Consider the following 14,953-nt stretch of genomic DNA (forward strand, 5'->3'; position numbering starts at 1 on the left):
AGCAGATTGCAAAAAGAAAAGAGAAAGGTTAGTAGTTTTTTTATTTTTTTGTTATTAAAATTTTATAGTTGATTTGAGTGTAAGTAAATTAAAATTTAGTAAACCATTTTAATCAATATTGCCTAAAAAATGTTAAATATAATGTACATATTTATATAAATTATAAATTGTTTAAGGAAATTTTTTAATATTTTTTAGTATTATGTTTATAAACTCAAAAAATATATATAGTTTTGTTAAGAATTTAGTAATTAAATTTAACAAAATTGTTAAATGTAATGTAGTTATTAATATAAACTTTAAATTGTTTAAGAAAATCTAATAATATTAACAATAATTATACTTATAAACTCTATTAATTTTATGAAAATGTATATAGCTTTGTTAAGAGTTTAGTAATTAATTTATATGATATTGTTAAATGTAGTGTATTTATTAATATAAACTCTAAATTGTTAAAGAAAATCTCTTAATATTCTTAGAATTATGCTTATAAACTCTAATAATTTTATAAATGTATATAGCTTTGTTAAGAATTTAGTAGTTAATTTAAACAATATTGTTAAATGTAATGTTGTTCATTAATATAAACTTAACTTGTTAGGAAATCGCTTATATTTCTTACAAGCATTGTTATAAACTCTAAAAATGTTATAAAAATACTTTCATAAAAAAATAGAAATGTTATAAATTTATATAATATTTAGAATTATTTTTACAAACTGTAAAAATATTTATAAATTGTATGTATTAAAAATGGTAATGAGATTTTGATGGTATAATTTATAAAAGTAATGTGGATTGTGATTTATTGTCAATATTACTTTTAAATGTACCTATGAACTCTAATAATGGTATACAAATATTAGTTAAACAAAATTATAGTAACCAATATCTTAAAATGGTATAATAATGTTAGAAAATGGTAGATGTAAAGTTATTGATATTTTATGCTTTATATTATAGAATTGTCATATTATAATTTATAAAATGATGCGTGTTGTGATTTTGTGCAGTTACTAACATTTCATATTATAAATTCCAGCGCCAGTTGAGGTTAGTTAATTCTATGAAGTAGATATTATAATTTTAATATTGTTTATTTTATTATTAATATTATATTTATTGTTAATATTATTGTTAAATTTTGTCTATAAACTCTAATAATGATATACAAATGTTAGTTAAACAAAATTATAGTAACTAATATTTAAAATGGTATAAAAACGTTAGAAATGAGTATATGTAAGGTTATTAGATTTATTATTAATTTGGGAGGTATAATACAAATGTTAGGTAAAAAAATTTATAGTAACTAATATTTTAAAATGGTTTAAAAATGTTTCAAATTAGTATAGGTAAAATTAATGATATTTTAAGCTATATATATATATCGAAGTTGTATTATTGATATGAAGTGTGATATTTGAACTGTGGAAATGAAATTGATGTATATATTATAGTTTGAAAGGTTTTCCAATTTATTATTGATATGAAGTTTATATTTGAACTGTGTAATTATATATTATTGATAAATATATATAGGTACAAGATAATGTCTGATTATATCTCCTACATAATTCATTGGGGTGGAAAGTTAGATCTTTCTACCCCTAGTTTGCAATACGATGCTTCATATAGTACGGCAAGGAACAAACGTTTGAAATTTCATAATAGGCCGACATATGATGCACTGGTGTCCAGAATATCAAGAGCAATAGGATTGGACGAAGATGAAAAGTTGACCCTCATTGTATATAAGTCACCTGGGTGTGGAGGATCATTAATGACCTTTTCATATTTTATCATATGTGCTGACGATGATATTGAAGTAATTTACGATAACTTTGAGTTATATTCAAGGTTATCACAATGTCGAGCTGTATGTTGAGTTTGAGCGGTTCGCAGTTGGGAATAATGACAGATTAGGGGTCACCATGACAAACACAATTGCTGATGAGAATCATCTTCAGATGACTTCTAATTGGGATGGTCAGGGTCCATCAAATGTTGGTGGCATATATGATAATCCATTACTACAAAAAAAGAGGCTTTTAATGAGAAGAAAAATTATCATCAAAAGTCCAAATATTCTCATAAAAGAGTTTTTAATGAGAATTATTACTCTAATGGCTCCCTTCATTACAGGGGTCTCTTACTAAAAGTAATTATGAGAATAAAATACCTTCTCATTATCACCATATATAATGAGATTAATTGTCCTCATCAGAATTTTTTATAATAATAAAAACTCTTCTCGTTAAATTGTTTATAATAATTAGAAATATTCTCATTAATTTTTTATATAATAATTAAAAAGCTTCTCATTAAATCTTTTATAATGATTCAAAAACCCCTCATTAAAGATTTCATCATGATAAAAAAAATATTTACATTATATAATAATATTCTACTTATTAATTATAAGAATACAATTCAATAATAAATTATAAAACAAAGTTTCATTTTAATTCATTAAGAAAGGACCACAACTTGGATCCTACATGAATGGTAGTATGGATCCTATGTTTTACTAGAGTTATAAATGATCCTCTGCTTTCTTCAACCTCTGTTTCATCCACTGCTGCGGAGACAAATCACCAGCACTGCAACTTAAACCTGAAGTAGGTACAAGTTTGTTGTAGTCACTGTATAATTTAGTCAGAAAAGATGCTGTTGCAGCAAACAGTAATGGTCCAGAATCACCATCAGGATTTAAGAGGATCAATCCACCTGTACAGATAAATGCATGTCATGTGGAATTTACACACATTGCACTAGCACCAGCAGAGTGTTTGATGATGGAAATAATTAATGAACCTGGTGTTTTCTTGAAGGTTTCTTGAGAGAGATAAGAAGAGATAAGTAACCTTGTAGCATTTGAAGAAAGATGTAAAGCATCCTCGAATGGAAAGCCAACATCCCGGAAATAGAGAAGCCTAGTTAGCAAAACCTGCAACACAGTAAGTATCCAAACAATCAAATTCCAATGTTATGAATACCTTTGCTGAACCAATAAACTTCCAACAACTTTACCGCGTTAGCAGTAAGCTTGTTGTTCCAATAATATTGGCTCCTCTACCACCGCTTCACTAAAATGATCAGTAGCATATATGATTACCGGGTTAATTACAAAATTGGCCCTATTTTATAACCCATTTACGTTTTTAGTCTAGTGCTCCAACTTTTTACAAATCTAGGCAATTTTAGAGAATTTGGACAAAAATACCCTTGTCTTCCTTATTCCCCCTTTCTTCCTCATCAAACACAATCACCATTACTCATTCATCACACTTGCTCCACACTTTCCTTCTCTTCGTTTTTTCTTTCCATTTTTTACAACACTTCATACAACAATCAAGTGAACAATCCAAGAGTTAAAGCTTAGTTTATTCATGTAAGTATGGTGTCGGGTTTAACCTAGATTTCAATTTTAATCTCAATACAATATCATATGTGTTTAATACGATGTATATAAGATGTATATGTCAAATTCAAACGAAAATAGTCTAGGGTTGTGCATTTCGGACCCATTCAACCAATTGAAACTATGTATTTTTTCATATTTTTCATGAATCGTTTTTCTGGGATTTCCCCCGACTTTGTCGTACCTGTCGCACCAAGAAAAAGTGCGACAATGGCCTGGTAGTTTAATGTTGTCGCACTTGTCATATTTTTTCACGGTGCGACAGACTCCAGAAATATGAACCTGTCGTACCTGTCGTATTTTTTTAAGGTGCGACAGACTCCAGAAATATGAACCTGTCGTACCTGTCGTATTTTTTTAAGGTGCGACAGACTCCAGAAATATGAACTTGTCGTACCTGTCGTATTTTTTCAGGGTGCGACAGACTCTCTTAGTATAAGCTTGTCGCCTTTGTCGTATTTTTTCAGGGTGCGACAGACTCTCTTAGTATAAGCTTGTCGATTTTGTCACATTTTTTAAAGGTGCGAAAGACTATCTGAGTATAAGTTTTTGTTAATATGTGTTTTTTTCTCAAATGTAGAAGTATGTCGTTTGGAACAGTTCCATGTATGTTATTGTGGCACGGCCATTGGAAAATCGTTCGAGAAGATATGACATACGTGGGCGGTCAATCGAAGTTGTTCCGTTTTGCAACTAACATCGATTTGCAAATGTTAAAAGCGAAAGTGTACACTTCAGTAAGTATTGATGCAACCGATTTTGATCTACATATCCCGGAACATTATTTGTTGTTGTTGGTAAAGATGGTAACAACATGATTTTTCCACTTGCATTTTCCATTGGACATAGGGAAAGTAACGAATCATGGACGTGGTTTTTGACCAATGTAAAGGAATGTATAGGCGATATCGAAAATCTAGCCATAATATCAGCCAGACACAAGAGCATTGAACATGCATCCAACTTGGTTTTTCCAAATGCCATACATGGAGCTTGTGGCTTTCATTTGAAACAAAATGTGAAGGCCAGATTCAGGGCCGTTAAGAATATAGATGCTGTGTTTTGGAAGACTGCAAAAGCATATCGAACTTCCGACTTTGACATGTCTCGAAATCTGTAAAATGTTCTTGTCATCCTATCAATCAACACATGTTTGACGTCGGCGATCGACTAAAGGGTGGGATTGTGGATTTGAATTCAAAAACATGTACGTGCAGGAGAAATTTTGAAAAGCACCTTTGATAAAGTGTACAATAGGTTTTTTTCAGGAAAGCTCCAGTTAAATGGGACATCCAGACTCCAAAAGAAATTCTTCTCATGCTAGTCCAAATACATGCAGTAGATGGTGCTTGAAGAAGATATAAAACAACAAAAGGAAAAAAGCAAATTCCATTATAGTTGCCCTTTACGTAAAAGAATGATTCAAGGAGAAATGTTCTGAAGATATTTTTATAAAGCTTACTATATTAATTTATTACAGGAAAATGTTAGCAGCGGTTAACTTTTGGGATATGAGAAGCATATACTTTCCAGATCCTGCTTTTACTGGAAAAATCAATCCTATCAATATTTCATGAATTCGACTTTAAGTAGAACCTATGTTTTCGGAAATGCCATCCATTCGAACAATGAAAACTTCTAACAAAGCTAATAACCAGAGTATCCTATTCCTTCAAAGCAAACAAAATTTCCCACAAAGGTGATTAAGAAGTCAGTTCACTAGATTTAACACATGAACATTCTTCCACTACAAACTCACCTCTAATTGAACCTTCCCACCACCACCCATCCCTTCCAATTCCACCAGCACCTCATGCAAGTTCCCTAGCAAAAAAATATTACAGTATGGACTATTGTGAAGCAGTCAATGCATCCAACTAGATATGCTACTATTAACAAACAGATTAACGGCATAGTAACAACAATCATGATTTTATCAGAAATATATTATCTATAATTTTTATATGCCTCTCACACAATGAACACAAACACAAGTATGATGCAGAATATGGCAATTAGGTGTAAGTTTAAAACAACAAAAGCACTAGCTTAATTAAGTCTACGCAACAGCTAGAGAAAATACGACAGGCGACAGAGCATATAGCCTGTCGTACTTGTCGTATTTTTCAAAATACGACAGGCGACAGAATATATAGCCTGTCGTACCTGTCGTATTTTTAAAAAATACGATAGGCAGAATATATAGCCTGTCGTACCTGCCGTATTTTTAAAAAATACGACAGGCAGAATATATAGCCTGTCGTACCTGTCGTGTTTTTAAAAAACACATACTCAATGTCGCACCTGTCAATCAACACATACTAATTGTGTCGTCCATTTAACACGAATGTACCAAAATAATATATTACATCAATGTCGCACCTGTCAATAAACATCAATGTACTAAACTACATACTACTTTTAACACGAATGTACCAAAATAACATATTACATATCTGTACAACAAATGTACTAAATTACAATGCCTAACTATCAGACAAAAGCAAACTTGTTTCTAGATTATCTACTAATAACTTCTGATGATACAACTCGGCTGCAAAACGCAATCTAAAATGGACGCCATACGATCCGTCAAAGTTGCACACAAACTGATCATGTCGGGTTTCACACCTTTCAGTTATAACTTGGACAAAAGCACAAGTGAATATGCCACAGTCATTTGACCCACTTAGTTCCAGGAACTCTGCTCCAGGTTATGTCTCGTTTCCCTTGTGCCTCCGACTAATGACCATTCTTAACCATGACTCTTCTAATGATATCCAGACGTAAACTTAAAAACATTTCTAGTGATTCCTCACTGCAATTTGACACCAGGCTGTCATATATGTATAAATGCATATCATGTATCGAATCAATCAAAGCAGTTGAAAAATTTAAGATTGTTTACCTTTCGTTTGCTCCGGGATTCCTTTTTACCCTTATCCATGGTAGAACGAGATTGTCGGAAAGAGGTTTGCCTTCTTCCTCCTCCTCTCACCGTTTGCCTTCTTCTGCCTCTTCCTCTCACCGTTCGACTTCTTCCTTCTCTTCCTTCTCTTCCTAGGCAGCTAGCTTACAGAAAATCAAGAGTCACACAAGGAAAGAAATCGATGTTTTGACCATCAATTTAACAAACTTCACAATAACCTGAGTGACACAAAGCATGTGAACAACAAACAATTTCTATCCTCATCTGTAAATCATCTAAGCACAAGCATGTGAACAACAAACAATTTCTATCCTCATCCATCAATCAAATGTTTGTAATCAACATAAATTTGATGCTCTTTCATATAAATTATTCTTTAACAGCAAAAATTCACAGCATTAACATAATAAAACCCCAAAATATTCTTTAACCCAAAACAAATATCACCACTACTGCTCAATAACCATGGAGAAGTTAAAAGATTTGGTATTTGATTTAGGGAAATAGCTAATATACCTTTCTGTTTGCTCCGAGATTCGTCGTTCGTTGTTCGCTGTTCTCTGTTCGCCATTCACCGGTCTCCGTCTCCAGTCGCCGGTCGCCTAACACCGTCATTGTTCGTCGTTGGTCGTTGGCCGTGCTGTTCGCCTATCGCAGTCTTCCTTTCCTTCCTTCCCTATCGAGTATCGCAGTTCAGAAAAGAAATTGATAGATAGGGCGAACGAACAGGGAAGGGGAAAGTAACGCCGTCGATGTTCGCTGTTGGCCGTTCGCCGGTTGCCTACGTCGTGCTGTTTATCGCAGTCTTCCTCTCCTTCCTTCCCTTATCGAGTATCGCAGTTGAGAAAAGAAATTGATAGATTAGGGCGAACGAACAGGGAAGGGGAAGGTAAAGGTATTTTTGTCCCAATTCTATAAAATTGCCTATATTTGTAAAATGTTGGATAACTAGGCTAAAAACGTAAATGGGTTATAAAATAGGACCAGTTTTGTAATTATCCCTATGATTACCAGTAGCAAAGTAAAGCCAAGTTCCTCCCCAGACAAGTTCATCTTTATATCCAGATGAGCTATAAAACCTTAAATTACAGAGAAATATTATACGATTCTACAACAAATAAGCTATTCACTAAAGAGGTTTCATACTAACAAACCAATATCTAGAGCCTAGGGGTCATAATGCACAAAAAGCACCACAAGGTCACACTCTTCCATGATACTATCTAAACGTGCATATATTCAACCATTAATAGGCACAACAATACGGATGGAAGAACGATTTTTTTTTCCGTTCGATGTGTTGAACAACAAATAAAATGAATGAATGAATCCAAGAATTAGTTTCCTAAACCCCCAAAGATGTAGACATTTACTCGTTTAAAGAGCTCATCAGTCACTTTCATAATCTTCTTCTTCTTCATCTCCGAAACTAAAAACTGAAGCATCGGCAGCAATTGCTTTAATATTGCTTGCTCCTACAGAGTCCATGTTAGGCATCTCAAGGCCTGAGTTAGGTTTCTATGTAGTTTGTTCTTTCGAAGGTTGTCGATTATTAAGGGACATTTGTTCTGTTCCATGTGTTAATTGGCCTGCTGTGATGTTGGATGAATCCCCTGAAGGAGTAGTAGTTTGCCTGCTGCTCTTTGAAGCATCAGTTTCTTCACTGTCACTGTCTGAGAACACATCATCTTCATTCTCGGAGGCTCTCTTTGGATTGGAATTGCCCGTAACTCCACTACTCGACTTGGAAGCATAATCTCAGCCTTTCGGTGTATCACCGGACTCCTTCCTTGAAGAATTTCCCATAGAATTTGTCGATGAAGTGCCATCGTAGTCTATCATCACAACTTCTACCTGGAAGCCTAGTGAAGGCAGTTTCCTCTGCAACAGAGCCGAGGACATAAAAAAGAAGAAGAAAAATGAGTTGTCTTAAATATCTTGTGAATATGAGAGATAAATGGATAGCTATGTTGCACAAAAACTGAAATGGGAACGTTATTTGTAAGACATAGTCTTCAAAATATAGCCAGGAAATGGAAATGGAAACACTATTGAATAGGAGTTTCCGTGTAACATAGATGGATAACATTATTTACCTTGTCAAAACCATCAAGATCAGATGCATCCAGTGTTTTTCTGTTCTCTGTCAATGTTGTATTTAACCAACTGAAGACCCAACAAAACAAAAATAGAAACACATCAAGAACTAGAGTAGACAGCCAAAATCAAATAGTGCTTCCACAGATAGTAGTAACAAGATTTTCCTTCTACTTTTGTTCATTGATCAGCACAGCAAATTGGCAAAATGGCAATCTCTTAAGTTAGCATAATATTAAATTCTGGAAATTAACTTTTTCATGAAATATCTTTCGAATAGGGAGCTCACAAACCAGTAAAAATCTCCTTACTGTTCATGAAAATGAATTTTGAAGTCCCCCGCCAACCCTGTCAGGCCTGGCTCCCCTGGTAGAGCAATCCATAAATAAGATTAACTAACAATCTGACTTGGGAGAACTAGAGCCTTCCCATCCACGCATCTTTTCTGGTTGAAGGAATCAATAGCCTCTCCAGCAGTTGGGAAGAACTACATACATACAGAAGGCAAAGAAAATAGTTATAAGAACAGGAGGAAGAGATAAAGAACAGAAAGAAACTACTATACCCTTAACATGGTGAAATTGAAGTCTAACCTTGAGGAAAATAAGAAGGCTACATATCATTACGCTTGTCCTACCCATACCAGCTTTACAATGTACAATAACCACTTAGGCTCTCATACTATTTTAAGGAACCATTTGAAGAAAAAACTTAAGTGTCATATAGTAGATTTTATATTAATCTCCCACACGAAGCAAGACAAACCTTGGCTACTTTTATATCAGCGCTTGCATTGTCAAGCCCATCCAACATGGAGGAATCCTTGCTAACAAGAGAAACCTAGAGACAACATATTGATTCAGTCGTATTGAAATATAGGAACCATAAAAACTCTTGAAATATGACATAAATACCATGATTGGTGTTAGTTTTCCTTCTAGATCAAATAGGCCTTTAGCAAATGCAGCTGCAGAGATCTACAAATTCATATCTTGTAAAATGATGTATGGAATGGAAAATCAATTCATATAAATTTAGATCAGAAAAAACCCCAATGCAATGACAGAAAAACAACCGAAGATCAAATGGTATTTCTCTGTGAACCATCAAGTTATACCTGCACTCGACTCTCATAGGTGTAAATTTTAAGATCATGACGGTAAGTACCATGAAGACGCAGCAGGCTAGTACCATCATATGCAATGTCAAACAATGTTATTAAGGGTAACATAAGAGGTCAGACTTGCATATTAATTAACAAGCTTTAGCTTCACTAACATAAATAAGCAAAATCATTTTGCAATATATCCTTGGTTCATTATGTACATGTTCTGTTTTACATATCTTACTAAAATCTAGGAATCTACTAGAATTAATGAATTAGTTGTTTTTAAGTTGTACAAGTGAGATAATATTTTACATTTATCTTCAACACTTACTTCCCTAGACAATTATGAACCGATTTGATCCTAAACATACACAACTATCTCCAAATTGATAAAATCACTTCACTAATTTTGAAATTGACCAATTAATGAAATGAAAGCCAAATATAAGCTTCTCAGATTAAATGGAGGAAAAGAAAATTTACTCACCACTATAATGACAACATCCAGTGATGCTAATTCCCACAAATGGTTCAATATGACCAACAACAGCATTCCACCACCCTGCCCATTAAGAAATAAACAATAAATTATAATAATTAGATGTTCCCCACTATTGAATCATAACAATAATCAGAGTCAATTAGATTTAAAAAAAAAAGTAGAATCTAGAATGCATCTTCGATCTCCTTTCCTACTTTAAACCCTAAATCCCAAATTGGCAGGAAAAATCACCAGATTCATTCAAAATTAAAGCAAACCCAAAGAAAACTCATTCAAAATTAACAAGTTAGCCCACCTATTGAAGCAAAATCTGGCGTTTTATGGTTGTGAGAGGTCAGAACGCAGCAGTTACCTTCCAAAATACAATCCGTACGTCTAATGACTGAGAGAAATTAAAAATGCTGGAAGTGGAGAGAGAGGGTGAGATGCTGGTTAAAATCGAGAGAGAGAGAGAGAGAGATGGGTGAGTGAGAGTTTAGGACACGGATTGAAAGAGAAAGAGGAGAAAGATATCTCTGTTACCAAAGAGGCGGGTGATTAGAAAGAGCAGAATGAAAAAGGGGGGAGAATGAAAAAATCTTCCCGCTTTAATTTTCCTTTTTCTAATTATATTTATTAGTGATATTAACAAAAGGGTTAATACACATATTTGCCTCTGTATTTATCTGTTTAAACAGATTTGCCCCTATATCAAATAAACACATAAATATATCCTTATATTTTTTAAAAAGCAGCAAAAATGCCTTAATCTAATAGAATAGTGATCTGGCACTAACGGTTCAACATGTCACCCTCCACATCACCTGCCACGTCAACTAAAAAAGGACACATTAAATTTTTAACGACAAAATTTTACGCGGCAAAAGTTTTCACGATAAAATTTTACGTGACGAAATTTTACACAACAATTGTTCTAAATCTGCCGCCAAATGAAACCATATCTACAAATTAGCGACGAAATTCGTCCTCTATAGTAATTCTAAATTTGCCGATATAACTGTAGAACGATTTTAAGTGCCCTATTAACAATTTATTTATTTTTATATTATATTTTATAGATAAATTTTATACCTAATAATAATTGACCAATGCTTAAATTTCAATCAACAAAACTTTCAGATCATTTGAAAAATAGCATATAATATAAAAATTTGTAAATTTTGATAAATGTCTAAATTGAATAAATTTTATAAATGGATCCAAATGGACATATTACAAATGTTATTTCTAAATTTGACAAAAATGATATTATAAATATTATTTCCAATTTTGACAGCCAACAAGTATACATCTTATGCTTCCTGCTGATCTTGCTGCTTCCTTCTCATCTCTTCCTCCATATTAACATCAGTTTCCTCATACTCGTCACAGAAGTTAGGCAGCTTTCGCCGTATTGCCTCTTTTTTGATAGTCTTGTTAAAATAGAGGAAAAAAGCTTTCTAGCAGCCTCTAAGCCCCTTTCACTCTTTTTCTACAATCACTGGCGTAAGATAATTGGCAGATGCCCTTGCTGCGGATTCGTCTGGTCATTGAGATTCGCCTCTTTTCTTTTGCTCACCCATTCGAAAGCAGGCGGAATTCCGTCCGAAGGCCTAATTTACTATAGAAAGAGAAAAAGAATGTGACCGTTTGCAGATTCTGCCTCGCTGAGTGCTTTTCTATCACAGTCTTCTAGCCCCGATTCCTATCCTCTTTGGCATAAGATTCCTATCCTCTTTGGCATAAGGCAGGCCTAAGTGATAAAGGGATTCATACTTCATTTCTTTCTGGGGATAAAAGAGAGTTGGATAACAAAACCAACAAAAGAAAATGGGGAAGTTTGTCTCGAGTCTTCTTGGGGGGCAAAGAGTAATCACAGATAGCGTCGTTTTTCTTCGTCAATCAATTCTATTAGCACCCACCTTCGGATCTGGAAGTGAGGATGTTCTAGTCTAGTTACAGATGAATGGAGTGGGCTTTCCGAGTCCATAATATGGGAATCGCTTGTTATTTAGATATCCCGACTATCCATACCTGTCACAACAAGGTAATCCCCCTTTCTCTTAAATTTTGGATGATCCTTTTACTGGAGAAAAGGACAATTAAAATAGCATTTGTCTATAGAGGATAAATCCTACAATTAAAACAATTCAACTCTAACCAACACTCTTGGAGTGAAAAAACCAAAACCAAAAGGAGCATTCTTCAAGAGTTCATTTGCATGACAGTGAACTAACTATCAATTGAGCATTCAACTTGAACAAATCAGTTCAAAGTAACATATCTCAAGCATCAAAACATCAGAAATTAGCGAATGGATTAATTTGACTAAGTTGTAGACTAAATTGATTTTCACACAAAATGCATTTTGAGTAAATTGACCATAAGAGCCAAGTATAAATCTAAAAACAAATAACTAGGCTTAACTTTCATTTTCTACTGTACACACCCACACCTTCATATTCCTGCTATAAAACGAAAGGCAATATACTATCATGTACCAGAATCCATATTTTAAAGCCATTTCAGGTGTGTTGCAATTTTAGTAGCCAAATTCAATGCCAATGCCATGATCACTCATCTAATAACCAAAAAATCATACAAGGATTTCTTCATCGATTACACCATTTACCAGACCTAAAATCATTTTCAAACATACACTAATCAGCCATAAGAGAGCATAACTGCAAAATATACTTATCACTTGTTGCACAAAACCAAGCCATCTCTAACACCTGTATCCTTGAAATCTATGCATTTATCAAGTCACCAGCTAATCTTTAGAATCCAACACAGCATTTACATGACATATAGATCAAATAACTCACTTATAGAAGATTGAAAAATTCTACAAATACTTCAATTCAACATGCCAACCGAATTCAAAGAAAACCACGAAAACAAGAAACTTTCAATTTTGATTGATGCATTATTAGAATTACATATTAAGCATTAGAGAGCAGGTCATAAATATGTGTTGTCATATATAGAAAAAGGAGAAACCATTCTCAGATATAAGGGATTTAGACTCGCGGAACCATACTCCCTTAATTTACCTGGCCAAAAGAGTGCCGTTTCATCTGGTAACATAACCAATTTCTTCAAGACTTACTCCTCCTTTTGCAGCGGTCTCAGAGAACCCACTTTTCAAGTTTGAAATCTAGTGTTGGGCCTTCGCCACCACACCTGGCTCCCAATTGTCACGAACAAGTGCACGCTGGCCTGTACAGTAACACACCAAATTCCAATAGAACTCAACACATAAAAAATTAAACAAGCATAAGAATGCCTCGAATTTTTATCAAAATCTATAATAAATGAGCCGCACCCAGTAGAAAAGAATCCATTAAAAACCAAAACCCTCAATCAATTAAACAAGAAAAATTATAGAGATTTAATAATAGGAAGAAAGATTAAACCATTTCAAAAGAAACTAACCTGACGATTTAAAGTGGTAGGGGTATGTCTAAGCCCTCACTATAACCCACTTCAGTCTTGGTTACACCAGGAACTCTCTGGAATACCAATTCGACACCCCAGAAGCATCCGACACCAAATTGAGCGAATCGCTAACCAGGAGGAGGCACATCGTCGTCGGGACCTTGAGGGATTGTTGGGTCCATGACGGATGGGTCTGGAGAATCCAAGCGGGACCTCGAGTAAATCGCTGATGCTCTGGATCCAATGGTCTGGCTAATTTAAAAAGACATGACCGGAGAAAACTTCAAGTTTATTTTCCTTTGCTTCCTCGTTTTCCAGAGAAGAAACCATCATCGTTCATGGTCGAAAGCGTCGTTGTTATCCTCCATTTTCCAGCCGCCTAGTTCTTCTTCCTAGAGATGAAGATGAAAGTGAAAGGTCATTTTGGCTTCCAACATATTCAGCGGCTAAATTAGGGTTTGGGTATGCCATGTGTTTTTTTTTTTTTTGAAATAGGTATGCCATGTTTTATAATTTTTATTAGGGTATAAATTTATTTTAATGATGTGTAATTTATTAATTGGTAGTGTATTAATAGATGTGCTGACTAGATTAACGGTGTTATGCCAAATAAGCAAACTGTTTAGATTAGGGCATTTTTGCTGGAATTTGAAAAAATTAAGGGTATATTTGTGTATTTATTTGATATAGGGGCAAATCTGTTTAAACGAACAAATACAAGGGCAAATATGTATATTAACCCTTAACAAAATTCTCATTGTAATTAGTGATATACTTTTTAACCAGAATATTTCCTTCTCATTAAACTTTTTCTCATTTAATGAGAATATTTCTAAAAAAAAATCTAAAAACTAAAATGTTTGGTTATTAATATTTAATGATATCATTTCCTTTCATTATATTTATCTTTCAATGAGAATATCCATTGTATCATTATTTTATTCTCATTACTACTTGTTTTTCTTGTAGATATGATATGTCAAATGATTTCCTCCATTATGCAATGAGTAGTCCATTTGAGGTTGGTCCGAGTGTTCCAAGTGGAGTCGGACAAAGTAGGTTAAACAATGTTCAGACATATGGCGCAAGCAGTAGTGGACATCAGACATATGGTGGAAGTAGTAGCGGACAAATGGCGATGATTGAAGAAGTCGATTCGGAAGAAGATGTTGATTTGGGTTGTATATCACCCGACAAAATTGGACCTGAAGATGATGATTTTGATCATGCTGAATACAATGATGATGAGGTTAATGATGATGAGGTCAATGATGCACATGATGGGGATGGTAGAAGCATCCAAACTGGGGAAGTTAATGTGACAATGGGAATGCTTGATTTGAATGTAGGAGTCCCTGAGGTGCCCTATTTTCATGGCGCACCAACAATACCCCCATTATCAGAATTTTTGTTTCCAGCTTCTCATTATATGAATCTTGCAGATTCAGACATTGGGTTGGGAGAACCCAA

The 14,953-nt window shown here is 34.0% G+C and overlaps 1 protein-coding gene and 2 long non-coding RNA genes across 10 annotated transcripts; all 3 read right to left on the reverse strand.

Annotated features, from left to right (window-relative positions):
* Positions 1–2,492: 2,492 nt before the first annotated feature.
* LOC136217140 (uncharacterized) lies at positions 2,493–3,120 on the reverse strand. Its single transcript, XR_010683445.1, has 3 exons — positions 3,037–3,120; positions 2,821–2,953; positions 2,493–2,733 (listed from the first exon to the last, which is right to left on the reverse strand). It is a non-coding gene; the product is annotated as an uncharacterized lncRNA (long non-coding RNA).
* A 2,694-nt stretch (positions 3,121–5,814) lies between these two features.
* On the reverse strand, positions 5,815–10,631 carry LOC136217974 (inositol hexakisphosphate and diphosphoinositol-pentakisphosphate kinase VIP2-like). 8 transcript variants are annotated; one of them, XM_066004699.1, is made up of 9 exons: positions 10,359–10,631; positions 10,049–10,123; positions 9,368–9,430; positions 9,219–9,293; positions 9,047–9,099; positions 8,747–8,940; positions 8,453–8,522; positions 6,873–8,237; positions 5,815–6,495 (listed from the first exon to the last, which is right to left on the reverse strand). In XM_066004699.1, exons 2-5 carry the CDS (start codon positions 10,112–10,114, stop codon positions 9,076–9,078), a joined length of 228 nt encoding a protein of 75 aa, XP_065860771.1. In that variant the 5' UTR covers positions 10,115–10,123; positions 10,359–10,631; the 3' UTR covers positions 5,815–6,495; positions 6,873–8,237; positions 8,453–8,522; positions 8,747–8,940; positions 9,047–9,075. The 8 variants fall into 8 exon arrangements, 5 of the variants coding, with proteins under 5 accessions (XP_065860771.1, XP_065860769.1, XP_065860767.1 ...); XM_066004697.1 differs by lacking the exon at positions 9,047–9,099 and having other exon boundaries at positions 8,765–8,940; positions 10,416–10,631; XM_066004695.1 differs by lacking the exon at positions 9,047–9,099 and having other exon boundaries at positions 8,765–8,940.
* Positions 10,632–11,274: 643 nt separating this feature from the next.
* On the reverse strand, positions 11,275–13,940 carry LOC136220363 (uncharacterized). Its single transcript, XR_010684502.1, has 3 exons — positions 13,481–13,940; positions 13,099–13,264; positions 11,275–12,076 (listed from the first exon to the last, which is right to left on the reverse strand). It is a non-coding gene; the product is annotated as an uncharacterized lncRNA (long non-coding RNA).
* Between the last annotated feature and the right edge of the window lie 1,013 nt (positions 13,941–14,953).

This window comes from Euphorbia lathyris, chromosome 2, assembly GCF_963576675.1.
Source record: "Euphorbia lathyris chromosome 2, ddEupLath1.1, whole genome shotgun sequence".
Lineage (NCBI taxonomy): Eukaryota > Viridiplantae > Streptophyta > Magnoliopsida > Malpighiales > Euphorbiaceae > Euphorbia > Euphorbia lathyris.